The sequence below is a fragment of the Barbus barbus genome (genome assembly GCF_936440315.1).
Source record: "Barbus barbus genome assembly, chromosome: 8".
In the NCBI taxonomy this organism is placed as follows: domain Eukaryota; kingdom Metazoa; phylum Chordata; class Actinopteri; order Cypriniformes; family Cyprinidae; genus Barbus; species Barbus barbus.
In genome coordinates this window covers 2505688-2530268 of record NC_136736.1, presented here as the reverse complement: position 1 = coordinate 2530268, position 24581 = coordinate 2505688, and the positions used below count along the sequence as shown (strand labels likewise).

Genomic DNA, 24581 nt, shown 5'->3' with positions numbered 1-24581 from the left:
TAAGATGCATAAAAATGCTAAATACTTCCATAGATTTTGCAATTATGGAATATGAATTTTTCAGTTCTTAATGACACACTGAGAAGAAGCTCAGGAGTTTAAACCTCACCAAACTTAGGTGGCTCAATACAGTATATTTGCACTTATGAATCTCATTACTGTACAAGCTTCTGCCGGCACCTGTGAGTCAGATATTAGAGGCTGGAAATGCTGCTATTAAAGGGTTTTGTGTTTTTTCAGTCCATTCAGATCCACTCAGAGCCTGCAGTAAGTGTCATTCTGTGATGGTGGTAATTACGTCTGCTGTGAGAGTCCCAGATTGCCGAGGGAAAAGCGTAACACAATGATGTAAATGAATCGGATCTGATTAAAGGCTTTAGGGCCATACGGACATTTGACGGCTGTCTGAACAAGACCTGCGGGGTGAAGTTCATTTTCGTCGACGCAAATCTACTTCTAGACTAATTTAAATGTATGAGACGAAAACACTAACACTTTCATTTCAGTTCCTTTATATGACTTATCATGAGTATAAAATGAAGTAAATAGTTGAAATGAAGTGGTAAGCAAAACATCAGACTATACAGGAGTACAACAGGTTTAACGCAGCCATCAAATCCGACTCCTTCAGTCTTGATCTTCACAGGATCAGCTAATCCACTGCTATGAATGCAGGGTACTGGGCCAAACAACACAAACACTTCTGGGTCACAGGTGTATATAACGCGTAACAGGTGACGCTCAAGGAGGTCCTCTAGCTCAATCCCAATTAAGACAGAAAAAATAAATACGATAAATAACTGTTTTCCCTTTGAATATATTTTAAAATGCATTTTTTCTGTGATGAAAACTGAATTTTTTTAGCAGTGTCACATGACCCTTCAGAAATTAACTTCTTTAAAGAAAAAAATAATTGCCCAAAACCTAAAATCTATAAATATTCTCTTTAATTTTTATTATACATATATAATTTCACATATGGCTACAAATGGCATCCTCTTATTTTCCCTTCTCTTACTCTTACGACAAGGGCTTTTACAAAAAAGGCCTTGCAATTATTTATCAGTTGATCTTCACGTACTTTCAAGTTTTTACATAACCTTTTAATGAAAATGATCGTTTTGTCATATCTAAAATGTCTAGAAAGTAAACATGAATCAAAACTGACCCGATTTACTTTCCTAATGCATGTTTTCATTATTGTGCACAATTCACTTCACATTATTCCAAACCAAAAAATGTTTGTTGTAAACTTACAGCTACTTTTCACAGTAAATTCACATCCTGTCCTACATTGTTGCTCGCTGAATATGCTGTTTAATTTAGAAATGCATCCCAGTGAAATGTGTCTGTAAATCCCATTTCATCTGGACTTGACTTTAAGAGGGTTTGTTTATATTGTGAGCGGAAGGCAACTCAGACCGACCAGTGTGGCATAACTGGATTCTCCATCACTGAAGGTCAAATCTCTGGACGCAGCTCAGTTTCCTCCACCATGTTTCTGAGAGCTGCTTGATTTTATCTGGAGTTTTTTCTCTCAGTGTAAGCATCCTCGGCCACGCCGCCTCCTCCGCTTGCCGCATGCTGGCCAGGATGGCGTTGTCGAACACTTCCTTCAGGTTCTTCTGCGTAAGCGCCGAGCATTCAGCAAACGTGACGGCGCCAATGCTCCGGGCACACAGGCGGGCGTCGTCTCCGCTCACCGGTTTCTCCTGGCCATCCGCGAGTCGGATCAGCACCTGGACGTCCTCCCGCAGGTCGCTTTGGGTGCCCACGAGGATGATGGGAACGCCCGGACAGAGACGATGAACCTCGGGGGCCCAGCGGGCCGTCACGCTCCTGAAGGAGGATGGAAGAACCACGCTGTAGCAGAGCAGGAAGACATCAGCTTCACAGTAACAGAGTGGACGGAGGCGCTCAAACTCGTCCTGAAAACAGAAAAAAAAAGTGAGACAGCTGCAACATTTTACTTACTAATTCATATACTGTGGCCTATATTTGCATAATATGCATTGCAAAGAAGAGCAGTAACTACTTGCATTATTTTTTCAAAATTGTAGATTGTATGTGCTTTTCTATTTATAACAAAAGATACGCAAGTATGGCAAATGATGAGTCTGATGAGCAAGTTCTATCACTGTGCGCTGAACATCACAGAGTCAATCTACTCGACACTCACAAAAATCTACAGGACTCAGTACTAAGAGAATGCATGATCTGATTCTAACACTAGGTGACGCTCTTCCGTCATATCCTGTTGCTTACATATAGAGGCTGATCCGCTGCCCCCCATCTCTGCCATTCAAAGCACAGAGAGAAAAAGAGTTCATACAAACTGGAGATAGATAGAACGATAGATAGAACGATAGATAGATAGATAGATAGATAGATAGAACGATAGATAGATAGATAGATAGATAGATAGATAGATAGATAGATAGATAGATAGATAGATAGATAGATAGATAGATAGATAGATAGATAGATAGATAGAACGTTAGGGATGGATGGATGGATGGGTGGATGAATAGATAGATAGATAGATGATGGATGGATGGATGGATGGATGGATGGGTGGATGGATAGATAGATGATAGATGGATGGATGGATGGATGGATGGGTGGGTGGATGGATAGATAGATAGATGATAGATGGATGGGTGGATAGATGGATGGATGGATGGATGGATAGATCACCTGTCCTGCCATGTCACACAGTTGAAGTTGAACTGGTCTTCCATCCACCACAACCCTAGCTGAGATAGTGAAACACTTATATGTTTATCAATTTGTATTAATATTTAATCAATCATGAAGCTGAGCTTAATGTATTGTCAATGAAATATCACTTGCAAGGTGTCAAAAAGTTCATGACAGGTCTATATATTTACATAGTCATATAACTGTAATATAAAACGGTATAGTAATCACCGGGTGCGTGCTTGAGCGCACGCTAGAATCAGTATGGATTTTGAGTTACCTGTGAAGTTGTCAAAGGCGGTGGGAATGTGTTCTGCCGGATATCCGTTAGTGGTGTAGCTGATGATCAGGCTCGTTTTACCCACCGCCGCGTCCCCGATCAGCACACACTTGACCCGGCGCTCAGGTGCGTGTCGCTGAGGAGCCGCTCGCGATGGAACCGGAGGCGGACTGTCCTTTTCATTTAGCGCCTCAGCCTCGTCCTGCGACGGCATTGCGTTGTCCGATAAACAAGTGCAACTTTAGTGGTTCAAAACAAGCCTGTGGCCGGTCAAGACCTAATTTGTTCTATAAACGGCTTTATTTACCATTCCTGCATCGGCGCGGATCCCACGCGCACCTGCTGTGTTCTTTCTCTCGCGCTCTCAAGTCAAGTTCGAGCGCGCGCAGCCGCGTCAGGTTGATTGACAGACGAGCATCTGCTGCAGTAAGAGGCTTAATACACGACACATGCGCGCAGTGTTGCGTTTCACTTAGTCTCACATCTCCTCCCAGAGCTGGAGGACAGAAAATAAGAGAAAAAGGTATTTTCTCCTCCAAAACAAATCTACGACTCCTTTAAAATAATACTTTTAGCTTTATAAAAGTAATACACTAAAAATACCATATAGATGAATAGATCTAGAACGACGGATAGACAGAACGACAGACAGAACGACAGACAGACAGAACGACAGACAGACAGACAGACAGACAGATAGATAGATAGATAGATAGATAGATAGATAGATAGATAGATAGATAGATAGATAGATAGATAGATAGATAGATAGATAGATAGATTAGAAATATTAGATAGATAGACAGACAGACAGACAGATAGATGGATGGATGCACCCAAAGCAAAAATTTCTCCTGAATAAAATATGAGGTCAAGTAATAAATGATGTGAAAGGTCAAGGATGTGGTGATAATTTGACAGTCCGTTATGATGAGAAACCAAGACTTGGTCTTGGTCTAAAGTTTAACAGCATTGAATTGATAAGTAAAAAAAAACATGCAGGTTGCTTTTCTCAAAAAGTGTAAAAACTGTTACTTGTACTATCAAAAGCAGTGATTTTATATTAATTTTCCTTTTAAACAAGACCTCATATCTACTTCACAATCGTAACACTTTCAGTGATTATGATGAAAAATAGCAAGCTGATCCTGTCTTTTCTTCTCCTCCATTTATCAGGCTCGTGTAGCTCCTCCTCAGTGAATCTGCAGCTATGAGCTGGTGCCATCTGTCCACCCGTGCGCTCAGGCAGCCACCAGAAGGCCTCAACATGTGCTGATGTAAATGGAGAGCTCAACTTTCCCAGGACAGAGCTGACCCTGGCAGCCGCCCTAACACACAAACACACGCGCGTAGATCACACCATCAAAAGCACCTCACGCCCCTCATCCACACACACACACACACACACACACAGATCGGCTGAAAACACATTTGCTGAGTACAAGTCCATCAAACACCCGTCAGATCATGGCTAGATAAGAGCTGATACCAACACACACACACACACACACACACACACAGTTCTGCTACCTCTAAACATTCAAACGTACAGATGTGTATTTCTGTCAGTGCATGTTCACATCTATGTGGGTGAATATCACGAAAAATATCAAGAAATGTCCGAGTCTTATTTCACCCTAAAATCATAATAAAAAAATATACTTTTTTATAAATTAAATGCATAATGGTAATGAGAGTTTGGATGGAAATGAGCTTAACTAGTCATTTAAATCAATATAAACTACAAATACGCTACAATTATATTAGTTATATATACACATTGGAACTATATACAAATATATTAAAACAATGTATTAGCATTTTAACATATCGCATCACAGTAATGAGAATGAGAAAAATGCATTATGTAATGATAATGTTTTTACTTATTTACTTACTGCATTATGGTAATGCTAATTATTTTATTTTGGATTATGGTAATGAGAATTTCTTGCATTATGGTAATGGTAATTACTTTATTTTTTCATTATGGTAATGAGAACTTGCATTATTGTAATGATCATTATTTTATTTATTGACTTATTTTGCTATGGTTTTGATAAATATGCATTATTGCATTATGTGATGAGAATTGTTTTATATATTTATTTATTGCATTATGGTAATGATAATTATTTATTTACTTATTGCATTATGGTAATGAGAATTATTTTATTTTAAGGTTATAGTAATAAGAAATATTTTACTTATTGTATTGTGGTAATGATAATTAATTTTTATTTATTGCATTATGGAAATGATAAATATTTATTTACTTATTGCATTATATTATGATAATCATTTTTCATATTTATTTATTGCATTATGGTAAAGATATTTTTTTATTTTTAATATTATGGTAAAGAGAATTATTTTATTTCAACATTATAGTAATGAAAATGTTTAGATTTATTATTTACTTATAGCATTTTAGTAATGAGAATTACTTTTATTATTTATTTATTTACTTATTGCATTATAGTAATGAAAATTCCTTGCTTTATGAGAATGATAATCATTTTATTTACTTATTGCATTACTGTTATGAAAGTTATTTATTTACTCATTGCATTATGGTAATGATCATTATTTTATTTTAAAATCACGGTAATAAGAGATATTTTACTTATTTATTTATTGCATTGTGGTAATGATAATTATTTTATTTATTTATTTATTTGCTTACTGCAATATGGTAATGATAATGATTTTATTTTTTGCATTATGGCAATGATAATTATTTTATTTACTTATTTCCATTGTGTATATGAGAATTGCCTAATTGTCATTAAAATAATGTTACAAAGCAAAAAAATCGGGATTCTCTGTTTATTCAAAATATTATGTAAAACATATTACATGAAATATATAATTACATTTTCTAAAGATTTTGGGGTGAAATATGACCTGGGCATATGAGAGTCACTGTTTGAATGTGTATATGCGTGTTGACGCAGATGTGTCTCCTCCACACACAATGCTTCCAATGCTGTCCCTCAGGAACTGCAGTTGTGTGAGTATGTGTGTGTGTGTGTGTGTGTGTGTGTGTTTGTGTGTGTAGGGGGGGAGGACTCTATCTTAATAGTCTCAGTGTGAAATAAGGGGCCGGATCATCTGATGGGTAAAAATGATTAGAAGAGGAAGGGTCTCGCTGGAACACAGGACTCTAAGCTGGGGAGGGACGGACGGATAGAGAGATTCCCAAAAGAAAGAAAGGAAGAATGAGGGTGGGAGGGGAGGGATGAGAAAAGACATAGGGGATGCAGAGGGGCGCCAGGGCACGGCGATGTCACACACTTTTTTTGTGCCTCAGTCAACAGGCGTGTGCCATGATGTGTGTGTGAAAGCACAGCCCTGCTGTCCAGCTTTGCTTCAGAGCATGGGAACCAACTGAACACACACTCTTAATGACCCACGTGCTGCTTTTATTATATCACTCGCACACACACACACACACACACACACTCCTAATGACCCCTGTGCTGCCTTAATAACACACCAACAGGCGTCATTAGATTCGTCCACACAATGGCATTATCACACAGATCTGCTTCTGCAACAGGACAACAGAGACATGTGTGTGTGTGTGTGGAGGCTGTCATCCTCATGTAGGTCAATGCACATGCTATATCCTATTTTTAAGCTTTACATGAATGAAAATTACTTGGAATTATATTGCTTAAATGTTGTTTTGTATAAAATAAGTTGTTTTATAGAGAAATATTCCTTTTGCTTCACCATTGCTTCACCATTTTACCACCTTTTAGAAAAATGTTTAGGTTTACTTGTAATAGATGTAATAGATGTTTAATTTAATATAAAATATTTGATATATCTTATTACAAATTCAAGTGAATTTAAATAAGGGTAAAAATACATAAACATGTTTGGATTGCTAGGTTGCATAAGATTAGAAAACAATTAGAAAAGTTGGTAAAATGGAGAAGCAAAATAAAACTGTCTCTGCAGACTCCTTAAACAATTATCTGTGGACAATTTGTTTTAATAAGGCATAATAAAAAGTAATGTTTGAGCACCGTACAGAGATTTCAGCATCAAAAAAGCATTAAAGTCACTAAACGCCTCCCTCGTGCATTAAATAAGCCTTCATTCTTTATAAACTTGAATAAATGACACAGTCGCTCTGGAGTTTCTCTTATTATCTCATAAATGGTTGCGGAGTCTAAAGTGCGTGAGTACAGGTCACTCTAGAGCAACGGCCTCCATTGCATGCTGGACTTTGTCTTCATTAAAGTTTTGCAGAACCATGCCTTTGAGCCGAATAGGCCGCGGGTAATAGACAGAGTGTGTGTGTGTGTGTGTGTGCGTGTGTAGAGATGACCACTCCACAGCAGCTGTCTGTCCAGCTTGCAGGGGCATCGGCACACAAAAGCCCCTCTCCCCTGGGGCAAGACTCGCGGGGCAGGGGTCTAAGACCTCTACAGAGAGAGCACAAGAGCGACAGAATGCAGAAAGGCCAGAGAAAAACAGTGGAGGAAGAGAAGGCTGAGTGCTGAGAAAGAAAGAGCGCTTCACCCCCTCACCTTCAGGACCCCTGTTTGTCCCCGAGTGACCGACGTGTAAGGGAGAATTCCTGAAGAGCTCACAACAGGTGCACAGTGGAGAAACGCTGAAAAAACAAAAAAAAGAGAGAGAGAAAGGGTTAGAGGGCAACAGGAAGACAAAAAAAAGACACACTTAAGTCAGTTGTGACCTAAAAGAACGGACTCCACACCTGCTGTCAACAGGCGCAATCAAATATTAAACATGTATATTTACAACATTGTTAATAAATCAGTATATTATAATGATTTCTGAAGGATCATGTGACACTGAAGACTGGAGTAATGATGCTGAAAATGCAGCTTTACATCACAGAAATAAATTACATTTTAAAGTATAATAAAATAGAAAACAGTTATTTTAAATTGTAATAATATTTCACAATATTACTGTTTTTTCTGTTTTTTATCAAATACATTTTTATAATGTATATATAAAATATAATGACTTTTTTATTTTAAAAATAACAACTTTAATATAATTATTTACAATATTCATTTATAAAATGATATGATGTAAATATACACAAAATTTCCTAATCAATTTTTTATTTTGCACCATGTTTATTATTATTATTACTATTTATGTTTATATTTCTTACAATAAAATATCATATTAAAATCTATATCAAAGTAAATATATCCATATATCAATATATATATATATATACATACAGTGCCCTCCAAAAGTATAGGAACAGTAAGGCCAATTCCTTTATTTTTGCTGTAGACTGTAAACATTTGGGTTTGACATCAAAAGATGAAAATGAGATGAGAGATTAACATTTCATCTTTTATTTACAGCTATTTTCATCTGGATCTGATACACAACTTAGAAGATAGCACCTTTTCTTTGACCCCACCCATTTTTCATGTTACCAAAAGTATTGGAATGTGTGACTGACAGCTGTGTTTTGTTGCCCTGGTGTGTCCTATTAATTGATTATTCAAACAATAAATAGCACTGAATGTCTGCACTCAGTTTCAGATCCGTGCAGTCTGCATTTATAGTTAGTTAGACGTGTAACCAACATGAAAACCAGAGAGGTGTCTATGGGTGAAAAACAAGCAATTGTGAAGCTGAGAGAAGATGAAAAATCAATCAAACCATTGCACAAATACTGGCAATAGCAAGTACAACCATTTTAAATCTCCTGGGGAAGAAAGAAACCACTGGTGTACTAAGTAACACCTCAAACGGGTAGATCAAGGAAAACATCTGCAGTTGATGACAGAAACATTGTGACAGCTGTAAAGAAAGACCCTAAAACACCTGTTAGTGACATCAGCAACAACCTCCAGAGGGCAGGAGTGAAGGAATCACAATCTACTGTTCGCAGAAGACTTCATGAACAAAAGTACAGAGGCTACACCAGAAGATGCAAACCACTCATTAGCAAGAAGAATAGGAGACGAGCCTCAAAAATTCTGGGACAAGGTTTTATGGACTGATTTTATGGACCAAAGTGATGGAAAGGCTAAAGTTTGGAGAAAGAAAGGATCTGCTCATGATCCCAAACATACAAGCTCATCTGAAACACAGTGTACACAGGTGTACATTATAGTACACATTACACAAGTAATGTAATGGCTTGGGCTTTCATCGCTTCTTCTGGGACAGGCTCATTAATCTTCATTAATGATGTAACACATGATGCAACCAAACTGATTGGGAGATCCTTCATCATGCAGCAAGATAATGACCCAAAACATAGTGCCAAAACAACAAAGGAGTTCATCAGGGGCAAGAAGTGGAAGGTTTTAGACCGGCCAAGTCAATCTCCACACTTAAACCCTGTAGAGTATGCATTTTACCTGCTAAAGAAGAGACTGAAGGGAGTAACCCCCCAAAACTGAAAGAGGCTGCAGTGAAAGCCTGGAAAAGCATCACAAAAGAAGAATGCAAAAGTTTGGTGATGTCAGTGGGTCACGGGCTTGATGCAGTTATTGAAAGCAAAGGATTTGCAACTAATTATCAAGTCTTTTTCACTTTAATCTGTTAATTCTATCTGTTCCAATACTTTTGGTAACATGAAAAATGTGTGGGTTCAAACAAAAGGTGCTATCTTCTAAGTTGTGTATCAGATCCAGATGAAAATAGCTGTAAATAAAAGATGAAATGTTAATCTCTCATCTCATATTCATCTTTTGATGTCAAACCCAAATGTTTCCAAACTGTTTTAAGTTCATATTTCTATGAACTTAAAACAGTTAAGTTCATAGTAATAAAATCACATAAAACATTAACTGAAAACTGACTTAAAAACTGACAGATTTATTGGCCTGGTCGATATTCATCATCCCTAATCCTCACAAAACAATCGTAAGGAACACAGGGGCTGGTTTTCGACAGTTATTGAGTTGTTTCGTTTAATGGTGAACATAAAGATGAGCGTCATGGTGTGTGTGTCTGCGTCACTGATCTAGAGTCATATCTGATGTTGAGCAGTGATGGATGAGATGTCAGAGGACGGCCTTCGACCGCTGACTCCGGATCAGTGCGTGCATGGAAAACAAGTCCCTTTGTGATGAGGCTCTTCCCACGAGCTTCATCTTACCACCGACACACTCAACACCTGCCACCAGCTTTGTCTTAAAAGCTGATCTTAGTTATTCTGTTTTTCTGTGGCTTTGTTGAGGGCGGGTCATTTTTTGGAGGGTGTGACACTGACATTCAACACTCGAGTTTGTTACAGAAGTGTGTTGGGGAGCGTGATTACTGTACCTGCAGCTCTTGTAACCTATAATCACGCCCAGTGTGTCCCATCACGCACCGTGTGTTTCATCCAGTGTGACACTCGAGAGCTTTAGCGTCCCATATAAATGAACTTGAATGCATGCGATGCACCCCAAACTCACACACACCTGTGTTGTTAGCATTGTTTGGAAATGAGCAATCATCTTGCAACAGATTGTTTGGGCCTTTCTGGAAGATAGTGCTCATGACAAAGGCTCATAGAGAGCTTGTGTCCTCAGGGAACATGTGTGTGTGTGTGTGAGGGGGTGATGGAGGTATAGAGCAGGGGGTATAGTTACTGCCCCCTCCTCCTCTTTTACCCCTTTGTGGGCCCTTCTGAGGAGGACTGAGGAGGTTAAAAGGGAGGAGAGGGAGAAGAAAAGGAGGATGGGGGATGTGTGAGCCCTAAACACAGGTGCCTACATCTGTTCATCCTCAGGGCAGATGCTGCAACAGAGAGAGAGAGAAAGAGGATTCATTTTCAAAACAAAAGCCTGAAGTACTTCAAGTCAAAAGTTTGGACACACGTACTCATTCTTCATTATTACGGTTTTCACACTTCAGAGTAACAGCAAAGTCATCAAAACTATGCGGGAAACATATGGAATTAGATAGAGATCAAAACTCAAACAAATAAACGCTTTATTTCTGCTCATTCTGGACTTCATGAGGTGCATCCTGGGATGTTTTCAAACACTAATAAACACTCCTAAAAACAAAGGGGATTTTAACAGTGATTCCATAGAACCATTTTGCTCTCTAAAGAACCTTTTCAGTGAGCAGTTCTATAAAGAACCATTTTTTTTCTTAGTGTGAAGAATATTTGAATACTCTAAATACTTCTATAGAACGTTTTGTGCAACAGAAAATGTGAAGAACATTCTAAAAATATAAAATGAAACTTCTTCCACAATTAAGAACCTTTTAATGAATGGAAAGATTTCACACTCTTAAAAATGAAGGTTCCAAAATGGGATTTGTGCATTAATGCCATAGAAGAACCATTTTTGGTTCCTCAAAGGACCTTTCAGTGATTAGTTCTTAAAAGAACAATTTTTTCTTAGTGTGAAGAATTTTTTTATTATCTGAAGAACCTTTTTCCGCTATAGAGAACCTTTTGTGGACTGAAAATATTCCATTGACGTTAAAGGTTCTTCATGAAACCATCAATGCCAATAAAGAACCTTCATTTTATGAGTGAAGGAGGAACATGAGCATTGATGGTGCTTTTCTTTCTCTGTCCTTTTCAGTTAAATTAAGTTTATGCACAATGCTGTGACCGCAAAATGTATTTGACATAAGTTACACTTCATGCCTGATTATTACTGCCTAGTTTATACCTAGTTTTTATCATTTAAAAACACATTTCTCAATTAATAAAAATGTTTTTACATTTTTATGTATATGCATGTCTCATATTGGCCAAAAATTTACAAATTAATTGGTATGGTATGTAATTGAATTATTATGATTATTTATTTGAATAGAATTTAATATTAATAAAAAATTTTTTTAAAGTGCATGGTCCCATTTTGGCCAGATTAATCTGACTTGCATGCTATTTTAAAGTATACATGTGCTTTAAATGCCACTTTGTTTGATATGGTCTCATCTACTGCAATGACATGCATTTTCAATACGTTTTTTTTTTTCAAAAGCAATTTATCAATAAGCCGTGAGCTAAAGAGGTATTTGCAATCATTATGAACATTCAGTATGAGGTGAGTCCAAACTTTTGGCTAATAGTTAGTGGAACTACAAGATATAGCCTAATGCATATATTAAAAAAACACCCAGAATCATCACGTGGGATGAAGGCGCACTGCATCAACATCTTTAACGTGGTGTCAAAAATGCCTGACTTGTCAAATCAATATGTTGAGAGAGAGACAGAGGTCGATATGTTGTGGTGGCATCAGTCCCTGGAGCCCTCGAAGCAGATGTGTTTTGATACGCGCAGGCACGCGACAAGCGTCAGCTCCCAAACCTCCACGCCTGTCTCCTTACGCTCGCGCACTCCCACAAACAGACGCACGCGGGCGCAAACAAGAGGATCCCCGCGTAATTATTGAATGATTGTATCCCCGCGGGAGGCCCCCGAGAGAAGCTCAATGAAGCCACGACCATCATGTCCATGGCAACGGCGCATGATAATGAGCCTCGTGGTCAGAGCCAGGGCGCGCGTGGATTGTTGGGGCCGCTGGTCAAAGTAATATGATCTAAAACAATGCTCAGACCACATAGCCTGTGGTGAACGCGCCTGAACCTACCTACGCGCTTTGTGTATCTTAGCAGAACCATAAAATAAATATGCCACTAAACACTATTTCTGATTCCAGGGTGCTGTCCCTGCTGGAAAAAGAAAAAACAAACAAACCACCAATAGAAGGTGACCAATCACCAGAAGAGACCCACATGGTCCATACAGTTCCATTAAAACCAGTACAATTCCCATTATAACCATAACCATCATTAATTCTGTGATGGTCTCTATTGTTTGTTTGTTTTTCAGCAGGGAAGGCTTAAACAATGTCAAAACAAAAAGTTGGGTGCGTATTAGCAAAAGTGCTTTTGCTTATTCTTTTTAAAAAAATGACAAGTATATATTTCAGCGGGTTTCAGTAATAATACAACGAACTAATCAAACGTAGGGGCGTTTCTTAATATTTTATTTATACATCAAATACATTACAAAAAGATACAAAACAAAAACAGAACAAGGGACAACAACAAAAACACAATTATAAACACCATAGGCTATAGCAGTAAACAAATACACTGGTTTGAGTTTTTTCATCAAAAAAACAAAACAAAAAACATTAGTGCAATGATGTTGACGAGCGATCAGTTTAGCGATAGCCTATGTCGATACAATTTGACAACTATTAGCCTATATCACAAACTACCAGAGCTTTACAGTGTTTTTTAGCTGTGCTAGAGGCGTCAAATCTCATTGCGCTAATAATAAAATTACTTTTTATGCATATTTCACAATTGAAATCCCCTTCAAAATAATCAACCCCCTCCCCAAAAGTGATCGGATGTGCGCGCATCTTCCTCTCTGTCTCTGTCTCTGCTCTAACATGTTACCTTCTCCAATCTAGCGCCACGTTTTTGCAAGATACAGCGTGGCGTATCAAATCAGATTCTCCAACCCCTTCGCCAATCGATAGGTCGCAAACAACATTATAGCCCCTAATTGTGATCCCCACACGACTTCATATGATCGATCCCGTGTGATGCGAGCCCAGCTTAGGTTCCCACGGCCGCCCATGTGCTGTCTAACTCCGCTGGGACTGCAACACTTCTGGCTTCGCCTGGGCCATCTGGCCCCTGCCGGCCCATACCGTTACAGGTTCTTTAACATGCTTCTAGTTCAATTTAGACGCAGGGCAGTGAGCACACACACACGGGCAGAGGGAGGGAGGAGACAGGCGTTTAGTCAGTGGCAGATGGTGTGTAAGGCTCTGGTCGCGTCTGAAGGCGTACCGTAGACCCCCTTCAGCGACTGTCCCCCGAGGGGCTTCACAATCAATGAAAAACGAAAGCGCAAAGAAAGGCAAGAACAAGAAGCGAACGAGTCCCACTGACGTGATAGTAGCTGAGGGGCTTGAGTTACTGCAAGCTCCGGCACTTCAACTGTTACTCCCTTCACTGTTAGCTCATTCCACAGGGGAGAGAGTCACTGAGCAAAACAACCGGACCTAAGTTGTGGCTCAAGAACTCGTTTTGTACACTGTAAAAAAAAAAAAGTAAACACACTACAGTAAAGCATGGCCTATAAAAGTACAAGGGAAGTATGAACTATCTTATAGGCCTACAACTGCCACGAAAAAAATACTCTACGCAACACATAAAAATGACAAAAATAATATACAAAAAAATACATAACCTAAAATTATTTTTAAAAAGTATGTTTTATGAGGGGTGAAATGTGCAAAATATTGCATTTGTTGAGCTTTATTAAAAAATGATCTGCATTGGTGTGTTTTATATTGCATAACCAGACCAAAGTTGCGGCTCAAGAACTCAATTTTGCCTTGCCCTGTAAAAAGCATAAAAGTTAAAAAAGGAAGAAAAGAAAACAAAAACTATGTAAACATACTACAGTAAAACAAATATAGGCTATTTAAAGAAAAATGAGTTGTGTTGAGTATTTTTTTCATAGGCTATAGAACTATGAACAACCTTACAACTCCTAAGTAAAAAAAATACTCAACACATGAAAATTACAAAAAATATATATAAAAAGTATATGGATTACCTGTTTTCATGAGGGAAAAAATAGCAAAATATTGCATTTGTTGAATGCATATATAAAAAAATATATGCATCTATATATTGCTATATATTGCTTTCTTAAAAACTGATCTGCACTGGTTTTATGTTGCATTATTGGTTGTTTTATCAGTGCATTTTACTGCATTATGGTACAGTGTTGTGTTATTGGCATTTTTATGGGTTACACTTTGTATGTTAGTTGCTGGTGACACCAATTCAATAAACTTTAATTCATCAGGTGACATTCTATATACCACTTGTGTTGTCATCAGAAAGTTTTACAGTTACAAATAAATGCAAAAATGTAAATATAAGATCGGCTTGGTATTTTATTTATTAAATCATTTTATAGCATACAATTAGTAAAATATGCAGTACATTCAGAACATTATTTTTCAAAGATTCACAGGTAACAGTTTTTTAAATAATAAAATTTAACAGTAACACAAAAACCTTATAAGTTAGGCTACTAGAAATAAATGTGATGGGGGGAAATAGGAAGAAAACTGCTAACCTCAAATCATACACAGGGAGTAAACACAGAAAAAGAGGAATGCCATCTTTTCCCAGCTCATTCCCACTGTCCCACCCCTGCCCCCTGCAACCAGCAAAGTTTCACTAGGAATCCATTTTTTTCCCACTCTATGATGTCAGAAAATTTGGCTCATTTAAAGGTTGGTGGATTGGAAATACAGAAAGAGCTCAAAGCATATTTTAACACAGTGATGTAATTTGTCTCACTTGTGTTTGGTTACTATGGACCTCAGGCGAAAAGCTTTTGTGCTTAAGAAAATCGCACTTAAATGAACGACCAAATTAACACCCCCCTCCACCACCCCCACTACACACGCGCAAATCTGCCTCTTTTTTCTTTTGCACACACACACACACACACACACTTTTTTCCCCAAACAAGGTATACTGGCTTGGGGGAAAGAAATCGTAGCGGGTTCTAATGTAAGACAACAGTCGGGCATCGAAGACGCTCAAAAGACCAGGAAAAACAAACATATATTTATTTAAATGGGCTGCTGAGAATGGAACGATAAGGAGGCGATTTGCTTGTTTTTGAGGGGCTCCGCGGATCCTTCGGTAGCGCAGGTGCTGCTTGAATTACCATACAGCTGAGAGCAAACTTATTCCGCCTGCACACAATAGCTGAGCGCCCCGGGGATGGCCACGCGAGCAACACACACACACACACACACACACACACACATGTTGGTTTTTGTGGTTTATGGGGACTCTCCATAGGCGTAATGGTTTTTATACTAAACAAACTGTGTGCGCTATTGCCCTACACCTAAACTTAGCCCTCACAGGAGACCTTGTGCATTTTTAGATTTTCAAAAAAACACCATTTAGTATGTTTTTTAAGCCTTTTGATTTACGGGGACATAGGCAGTGTCCTCATAAACCACCTTCATATTGTAATACCTCTGTCATACCCATGTCATTATACAAATTTTTGTCCTCATAAACCACATAAACATGCACACACACACACACACACACACACACACACACACACACACACGCATTCACACACTCACACACTCACACACACGCGCGCGCGCGCGCTTCGGACTCTTTCACTGCACGCGTTTAATACACACGCGCGCGCGCACACACACACACACAGCGGAAAAAGGAAAGCAAGTGGAGAATTTGGCCTCCATACAAATGATGCGTGTTCTTTTGTGAGTTTGCCTGACGCACACACACTGTTAGCCTGAGGAATGTTTTTTACACACAAATCAGGAGACTCCCTGAAGCAGGAAACGAAAAGGGAAGTAAACTGAGATTGTCTTCCTCAAATGTGCTGTTAGTTAACTTTTAGATTACTTTAATTACGCCAAATAAAACACACGCGTTTTATAACTCCCTGAGCGAATAAACAAAACATTTTTTTTAATTGCGTCGCATTGCACATAGATTCTAATGCAAACAATGTATCTATAATAAATAATCTAACGTCTAAAACTTCAAGTTGTAAATTACCGTCACTTTTACGCACACACAAGCTGGCTGATGTGTTGCGGAGAGGTTGGTTGGTAGGGGCTGGTTGCAAGGGAGCCGCATTGTAAAGCGTGGGACAGATTGGGGGTAGTGGTTCATTAGCATATTATTACCCCGGCATGTGGCACCTCGTATAAAACTGGCGGCAGGCGGCCTCGCTCCAGATACAAACGCACAGAGTCCGCGGGAGAAGGACGTGAGGAGGGATGTTGGACCAGTGACGAACCCTGGTTTATAATCAGACCAAGAAGGAACTATAAGAATACGCACGAGCATCTTTTCAACTTTTCTTCTCCGACTTCTGAGGATTATACCATTCTGACGGAATTCAACAAGTCCGTTTATTTTAATTTGGGACTTCTCTGATTGTTTTGGACACACTTTTGTTTTTTGGGGGAGAACTGGGAATTCTGTCGCTTTGTGCGCACTTGACATGAAAGGGAACTGCGTTCACACTCAGTACCTTTTGAAAGCACGCCTCTTCCAATGAATCAGTCGGCGAAAAGAAAAGGCTTTTAATACGAGGGGATCCTCTGACTGATCTGGGAGCAGCCAAGTTGCTCAAAGACTTTCAATAACCTATTTATTTATTATTTATTCATCATGGGACGCTACTTACTGATGCTCTTCTCCATCCTGTACATGCTTCTCTGCCAGGTAAGACTGACTTCTCACTCACGTGTGAATCTAAAGCTGTGTATTAATTTGCAATCACATTTAGATCTAAAATTCAAACATTACTTCTTCTCCAGGCGTCTTCCTCAGGCGTCTTCGAGCTGAAGTTGCAGGAGTTTTTGAACAAGAAGGGTGTGCAAGGCAACAAGAACTGCTGTAAAGGTGGACTGACCACACCATACCAGCAGTGCGAGTGCAAGACTTTTTTCCGCATCTGCTTAAAACATTATCAGCCCAATGCATCTCCAGAGCCGCCCTGCACCTATGGAGGCACCGTCACTCCTGTGCTGGGCTCCAACTCTTTCCAAGTGCCAGATACCTTACCGGATGGCTCTTTCACCAATCCCATCAGGATGAATTTCGGTTTCACGTGGCCGGTGAGTGCTGATGCATCGACTTTGAGAAGTAATTCAGAAGTAATAATGTTCACCTCATTTTCTGAAGGACTAATCTGTTTTTGCTGTTGCAGGGAACCTTTTCTCTTATCATCGAAGCAGTGCATGCTGATTCCAAAGAGGATCTGACAACAGGTATGTGGTCTCATAACAGAAAAAGACTGCAAATATGAATATTGTTGAATTGCATCACTGAAAATCATCTTCTACACAGAAAACCCAGAGCGCATCATCAGTACCATGACCACACAGCGGCACTTGACTGTGGGCGAGGACTGGTCTCAGGACCTGCACAGCGTGGGTCGAACCGAGCTAAAGTACTCCTACCGCTTTGTGTGTGACGAGCACTACTACGGCGAGGGATGCTCTGTATTCTGCCGGCCCAGAGATGATGCATTCGGTCATTTCACCTGCGGAGAACGTGGTGAAATCATCTGCGATGCCGGGTGGAAGGGCCAGTACTGCACAGAACGTGAGTTAAAACATTTTATATTAATATAGTAAACATTGCATAAAATTACGTAAACAATGTTGTTGGTTTGAAAAACTCAACCCAGATTTAAAGAAAAGATTGCGTGTAACTTATTTAGAAAAGAGAGGGAGAAAAAGCAAGGAAAAAAACAAAGTTAACGGTTACGAACAACTTGTAACTAAAACCCCCGCCCCCCACACTCACACTCCCCCTTCCAGCCCACTCTCACAACACACCACTTGATTTATTCCAGTCGGGAGGAGGAAAGTTTTTAGGAATAATCTCACGCGTGCCATAAATTTACATGCTGGCATCCTATTGGTTGCTCCCAGAGTGGGCTGGCTGCTGATTGGCTGGCGTAAGGGAGGTATTGTTTGAAGTGGGCAGCTGCCGGGAGTGCGCAGACAATGGAGCAGCTGTCGCCCGCTGGCCGCGCATACACCAGCTGTCCACTCTTATCTTCCCTACCCGGAGACATTGAGAGCACAGGAGGGAGAAAAAAAAAGTTTTGACCCATAGCGAAGAGAGGGAGGAAAGAAGGGTCCCCTTGTTTGTGAGCGCCCTATTGTTGTCATGTGTTAAGCAGAAATTCTTCACTGGTGATTAGGAGATTTGAGTATTTTTTAGCAAGAGAGACCACTAATAGGTTTAAGTGACCCCACCTCCCTCTTCATTTGACATAAAATGTCCTAGTTAGGACATACAGAAAACAGTTAAAATAAGAAAATGTGCTTTCACGATCTTAACACATGTGTTTTGTTTTCCTTACAGCAATTTGCCTTCCGGGATGCGACGAGGAGCACGGCTTCTGCGAGAAACCTGGAGAGTGCAAGTATGTTCATCTCATGTTTACGTCATTAGCTGTCGTTGAAATCACCTTCAGGATTGATTTTCTAATCGAATGATTTGTTTATTTTGTGCAACAGGTGCAGAGTGGGCTTTAAAGGCCGCTACTGTGATGAGTGCATACGTTACCCAGGATGCCTTCATGGAACCTGCCAGCAACCATGGCAATGCAACTGCCAGGAAGGCTGGGGTGGCCTCTTCTGCAACCAAGGTAAGAAAGCGAGCAGAGCGAAAGACACACAAAAGATCAAAGAAAAGCATTTAGAATGGCATTGAAAGACTAAGCGACACAATGATGTTTGGTAGAGAGGAGAGAGGGTGGCTGAAAGAGAGATATGGGATAGACGTTTGAGCGTGCAGCAGCTGTCCAGCTGCGGTCCAGCCATGTGTTGCTGCTTTGGGCTGGATTAATCCACATGTGCTCAACATATGTCTGCCTCTGTTACAGATCTGAACTACTGCACACATCATAAGCCCTGCCTGAATGGAGCCACTTGTAGTAACACCGGTCAGGGAAGCTACACCTGTTCCTGTCGGCCAGGATTCACGGGAGCCAGCTGTGAGATCGAGGTCAACGAATGCACAGGAAACCCCTGCCGCAATGGAGGAAGCTGCACTGTAAGTTTGCCAACATGTAAATTAGATTTTTACACTATGTACAAACCAGTGCTTTTGCATTAAACACTCGTTCTCGTTGTTTTATACTAAGCATCCCATTCCTTTTGCATTCACAGGACATGGAGAACACCTATAGCTGTACTTGTCCACCTGGTTTTTATGGCAACAACTGCGAGCTTAGTGGCATGACGTGTGCAGACGGGCCGTGCTTTAACGGTGGGCGCTGCGCCGACAACCCCGATGGTGGTTATTTCTGCCAGTGTCCCACAGGATACGCAGGGTTCAACTGCGAGAAGAAGATCGACCATTGCTCCTCCAGTCCATGCTCTAATGGTATGATGCACTTTAGGATTTGAACTTCAGGAATCTTAGTCATCAAAAGCGCTCCAGAATCTCATTCTCTTTCCTTTTTCGGTCCACAGGTGCACGCTGTGTTGATCTGGTGAACTCATACCTGTGCCAGTGTCCCGAAGGGTTCACGGGGATGAACTGCGATCGTGCCGGGGACGAGTGCTCGCTGTACCCCTGCCAAAATGGCGGGACTTGTCAGGAAGGGGCCAGTGGTTACATCTGCACATGCCCACCTGGATATACCGGACGGAACTGCAGCTCACCTGTGAGCCGCTGCCAACACAACCCCTGCCATAATGGTGCCTCCTGCCACGAGAGGAACAATCGTTACGTGTGTGCATGCATTCCGGGATATGGAGGACGCAACTGCCAGTTCTTGCTTCCGGACAGAGCGTCCCAAATCGCCGGTGACGTTCCCTGGACTGCTGTGGGTTCGGGAGTCCTGCTGGTGCTGTTGTTGGTAGTTGCATGCGCCGTGGTGGTGGTTTGCGTTCGCTCGAAGGTTCAGCAGCGCCGACGAGACAGGGAAGAGGAGGTCGCCAACGGGGAAAATGAAACGATAAACAACCTCACGAACAACTGTCACCGAGACAAAGACCTGGCCGTAAGTGTCATTGGGGCAGCACCTTTAAAGAACATCAATAAGAAGATCGATTTTCACAGCGATCACGACGACCTGAGCATGACAACAGAGAAGGAAAAAAGGAGCTATAAAACACGACATGCGCCTGCAGACTACAACCTGGTGCATGAAGTAAAATACGAGGTGAAGCATGAGGTGAAACTGGAGCACACTGGGAAGGAGATGGCGGCGAAGGAGTTGTCCGAGAGCTGCGAGGATGTAAAGTGCCAATCTCTGCAGGACTCTTCTGAATTTGAGGAGAAGCGCAGGAAACGTCTGAAAAGGTAAAAATTGTGTTTGAGTGTTCTTGTCCAAGATAACAATTTCTTTGACTACTCACTCAATGTCCACTCAAATGTATGCACTGCTGACACGCTACTCTCTTTTTTCTTTACAGTGATGCATCAGAAAAGTCAAAATATTCAGAGTCGAGGTATTCTGAATCAAAGTATTCTGAATCAAAGTACTCAGAATCAAAGTACTCAGAATCGAACTATTCAGAATCAAAGTATTCCGATTCGCTGTACTCCGAGTCAGCATGTGCGTCGGCATGTGCATCGGCATCCACGTCGGCTTGTGTCGACACCAAATACAAATCCGTCATGGTGATGTCGGAGGAAAAAGATGAATGTGTAATTGCAACTGAGGTGAGTGTCACATGTAGTTGACTTTATACATTATGCAAAGAAAGAGTGTCCACTTAGAATTCTTACCTTGAATCTGAGAACGAACTAACTGGCGTTTTGTTGTCTTTTCCCATCTCAGGTGTAATGGGCCTGCAGGAAGCCGATGCTCATTGTGTCCTATGGGAGACATTTTGCACTCCCTAAGAAAATGCTGCTGCTCGAAACCTGGTGGAAATGTCCCACCTCATGACTACTGCTGCTGAGAAACTAAGACTGATTAACTGATATTCAGGATGAGCTGGTTCTCTGTACTGAAATAGGCACAGGCAGTGGTGGCCTGTAGGCTTGGAAGCTTGTGGAAATGATAATGATGGCAGGAGTGTCATTAAAATTTCAAATGTAGTTGTAAAATTTACCTGTAAAGCCATTTTAAAGGTGTTGGACAATATGTGTCCATTTTTAAATGTTTTTCAACGTGGGTTCATCACACGAGAATGGCATTAGGAAGGAAATAAAGAAAGAGAAGAGAATACATGAAAAGTAAAGTATCGCAGTGTTTTGCCATGTGATGTCCAATAATGTGTCAGCATTGTGGCAACGTTTTAGCAATATTTTGGCAACATTTGCTGGTTTTCCGCCAATAATTCCCACAGGCTTTTACTGTGCCCAGAGACTGCACCAAACATTAAGGATGTTAAGGACGTAGTTTAAAATAAATGTGTCACAAATTGTTTTGCCATTGACTGTCTTGACACCTTGGTGAAGTTGTGATAACATTTTAGCAATATTTTGGCCACATTTGCTGGCCCCACAAGTCAGTGTACAAGGGACTACATCAAAACGGTGGATGTTCAGCCATACTGGCCTGTCTTGCACTGGGTTAAAATGTCACATGATGTCATAGACCTGTCACATGACCAGTGGAATCTATGTGTAAGTGCTCAAACAAAAAATCTCAAAGTCTTCCAAGCCTCCGCTTTTTTGCATTATGGTTTAGAAAATGTATGTAATTTGTTTTTCGACATAAAAAAAATAAGTTTGTGTTGTTGATGATGAATAATATCCTTGTTTGTATGTTTTTTGTTTTCTTTTTATAACAAGAGTTGTATGATTTAAGTTAATTTATTTTTATTTAAGTTGTATTTCTAAATATTTGTAATGTTTTTAAGATTATTTAAGTTTGCGTTTTTCCTAAGTTGTTCCTGTTACTTGCAAAGGCACTTCGGGATGCTGGGATGTTTTGAGAAAAAGTTATTTAAAGAAGGATTGTAAAAAAATGTTATTAATGCTATTGTTTTCATTAACAGGCTTTTGTTGATTTTCTTTCTCTGAATGAAGTTTTAGCTTAAATTATTTTTCCAAATAAAGACTATGAACTATCGAAAGTATTTCGTTGTTTTAGTAACTCCACCACACACTTCTGTTTCATATATATTGGGCTTAAAACAGAGCATCTTTACATTCATATTTGAATGTTGTCACAATTCTTACAGCATTTTCAGCCTAAAGAAAAGACAAACTTATAAACCACACAAACCACCGAAAACAAACTGCAAAACTTTTAAAGTGCTATGAGACGCTTCGTTTTCTTTTCTCTGTGCTGGATTTATGACTTCTATGTGTGCCACTCTGTAAGGGTTGGAAATGGTTCTTTAGAAAATGGGGAATAGATTGGGATGCGGGTTCTTTATAGGGATGAGAACGAAGCTAATCATTAACATCTGCTCTGGCCTCTTGGTCACCCCATACTGGGCTATTCATGGCTTTACCCCACATTCTGCCTGCCGCGGGTGCATCGCTCAAGAGAGGGGCCTTTGAGAAACGCCGGCAAATAGCTGCAGGATGTTTACAAGTTTTCCAACCAGACTAGAGGGAGAAATTTAAAGCTTTGGGAAGGGGGAAAAAAACTGAACTAGTTGGCACATTTCCTAACTGAATGAAACTATTTGGCAGGTGTTTTGGCGGGAAAGCCTTTCTTGATTTCAAATATCACATCACCAAAACAACAACCAAAAGTTTTTTTTAATTATGTTCTCTTGCGCTATTCTAGAGAAAGTTTTATTATCCTAACACTGATGCAGATAGAGAACAAAATGTCTTTTGTTGAGCCTTTATGGCTAAACATTAAGCTCGAGGAGAAGTTCAGAGGAGTTCTGGCTGAGGTCTCTTACAACACTCATCAATGGAGCTCTGGGGAACAGGCAGAGTCACACAATGTAGCGGCGGACAATAGCCGATACTAAAGGGCACCATTTGGGAGAGGCAGTGTGTGCCTATGAATGGAGGGAAGGGAGGGGGCAAAGAACGACAGATGTTGTCTGTCCTCCTGTGTCAAAGCGTCCTGCAGGCAGAAAACACCAGCTAGACCCCACATGGCCATGAGGGAGAGACACAATGGAGACCCTTCAGCTCACATCTCTTGGTCTTCTCTGATATTTCGCAATGTAACTTTAAACTTTTTCACACAGCGCTATAAAGTACTTCACTTGCTTTAGACATTCAGCCTGAGATCAATCAATAAAAGCTTTGCTTTATACACTTTCTTTATGCCATGAGCAGCCTCTCTATTATTACTGCTCATATTTAAAGTTATAGAGTTTTCAAAACCCATAACACCTAGCTAGACAACCACTTAGAACATCTTCATAGCAACAGCCTGGCAACCACTCAGAACACCTTCATATAAACCCCCTGGCAACCACTCAGAACACCCTAGCAACCTCATGACAACTCCCCAAAACAGAATTAGAACACCTTAGTAACATATCCAGATAACCACTCAGAACACCTTCACAGCAACACCCTGACATACACTCAGAATACCCTAGCAACATTTATAGCAAACACCCTGGCAACCACTCAGAACACCTTAGCAACAGCATAGCAACTCCTTGGCAACCACTCAGAACACCCTAGCAACATCATAGCAACACCATGGCAACTACTTAGAACACCTTCATATCAACCCCTCGGCAACCACGCAGAACACCCTAGCAACCTCATAACAACTCCCCAGCAACAAATTAGAACACCTTAGTAACATCATATTAACATCCACACAACCACTCAGAACACCCTAGCAGCCTTTATAGCAACTCCCTGGCAACCACTCAGAACACCCAAGTAACATCATAGCAACACCACTCAGAACACTGAAGCACCTTCATAGCAACACCCTGACAACCGCTTAGAACACCTTCATAGCAACACCCTAGCAACCTCATAGCAACACACTGGCAACCACCCAAAACATTTCAGCATCACGGTGGTGTTTCGCATGGACAAACACCACTCACATTCACTTGATGAAAGTGTACAACCAAATGAAACAATTTAATGTTTGGTTCCTAAAGAGTAAATTTGGGTGTGGCATTTTACATTAAAATAATAGTGCATT

General features: G+C 40.3%; 2 protein-coding genes across 3 annotated transcripts; one reads left to right on the top strand and one right to left on the bottom strand.

The window, feature by feature from the left end:
- Positions 1-498: 498 nt before the first annotated feature.
- Positions 499-3351, bottom strand: LOC306874432 (rho-related GTP-binding protein RhoU-like). Of its 2 annotated transcripts, XM_079424475.1 has the most exons (4): positions 2981-3351; positions 2698-2756; positions 2266-2295; positions 499-1928 (listed from the first exon to the last, which is right to left on the bottom strand). In XM_079424475.1, the coding sequence occupies exons 1-4, from the start codon at positions 3192-3194 to the stop codon at positions 1452-1454; spliced, it is 780 nt and encodes a 259-aa protein (XP_079280601.1). In that variant the 5' UTR covers positions 3195-3351; the 3' UTR covers positions 499-1451. The 2 variants fall into 2 exon arrangements, with proteins under 2 accessions (XP_079280601.1, XP_079280602.1); XM_079424476.1 differs by lacking the exon at positions 2266-2295.
- Positions 3352-16741: 13390 nt separating this feature from the next.
- Positions 16742-22564, top strand: LOC306873715 (delta-like protein A). Its single transcript, XM_079423193.1, has 11 exons — positions 16742-17236; positions 17332-17631; positions 17724-17784; positions 17864-18121; positions 18893-18953; positions 19048-19178; positions 19416-19585; positions 19702-19918; positions 20008-20842; positions 20956-21205; positions 21324-22564. The coding sequence occupies exons 1-11, from the start codon at positions 17183-17185 to the stop codon at positions 21327-21329; spliced, it is 2343 nt and encodes a 780-aa protein (XP_079279319.1). The 5' UTR covers positions 16742-17182; the 3' UTR covers positions 21330-22564.
- Positions 22565-24581: the final 2017 nt, after the last annotated feature.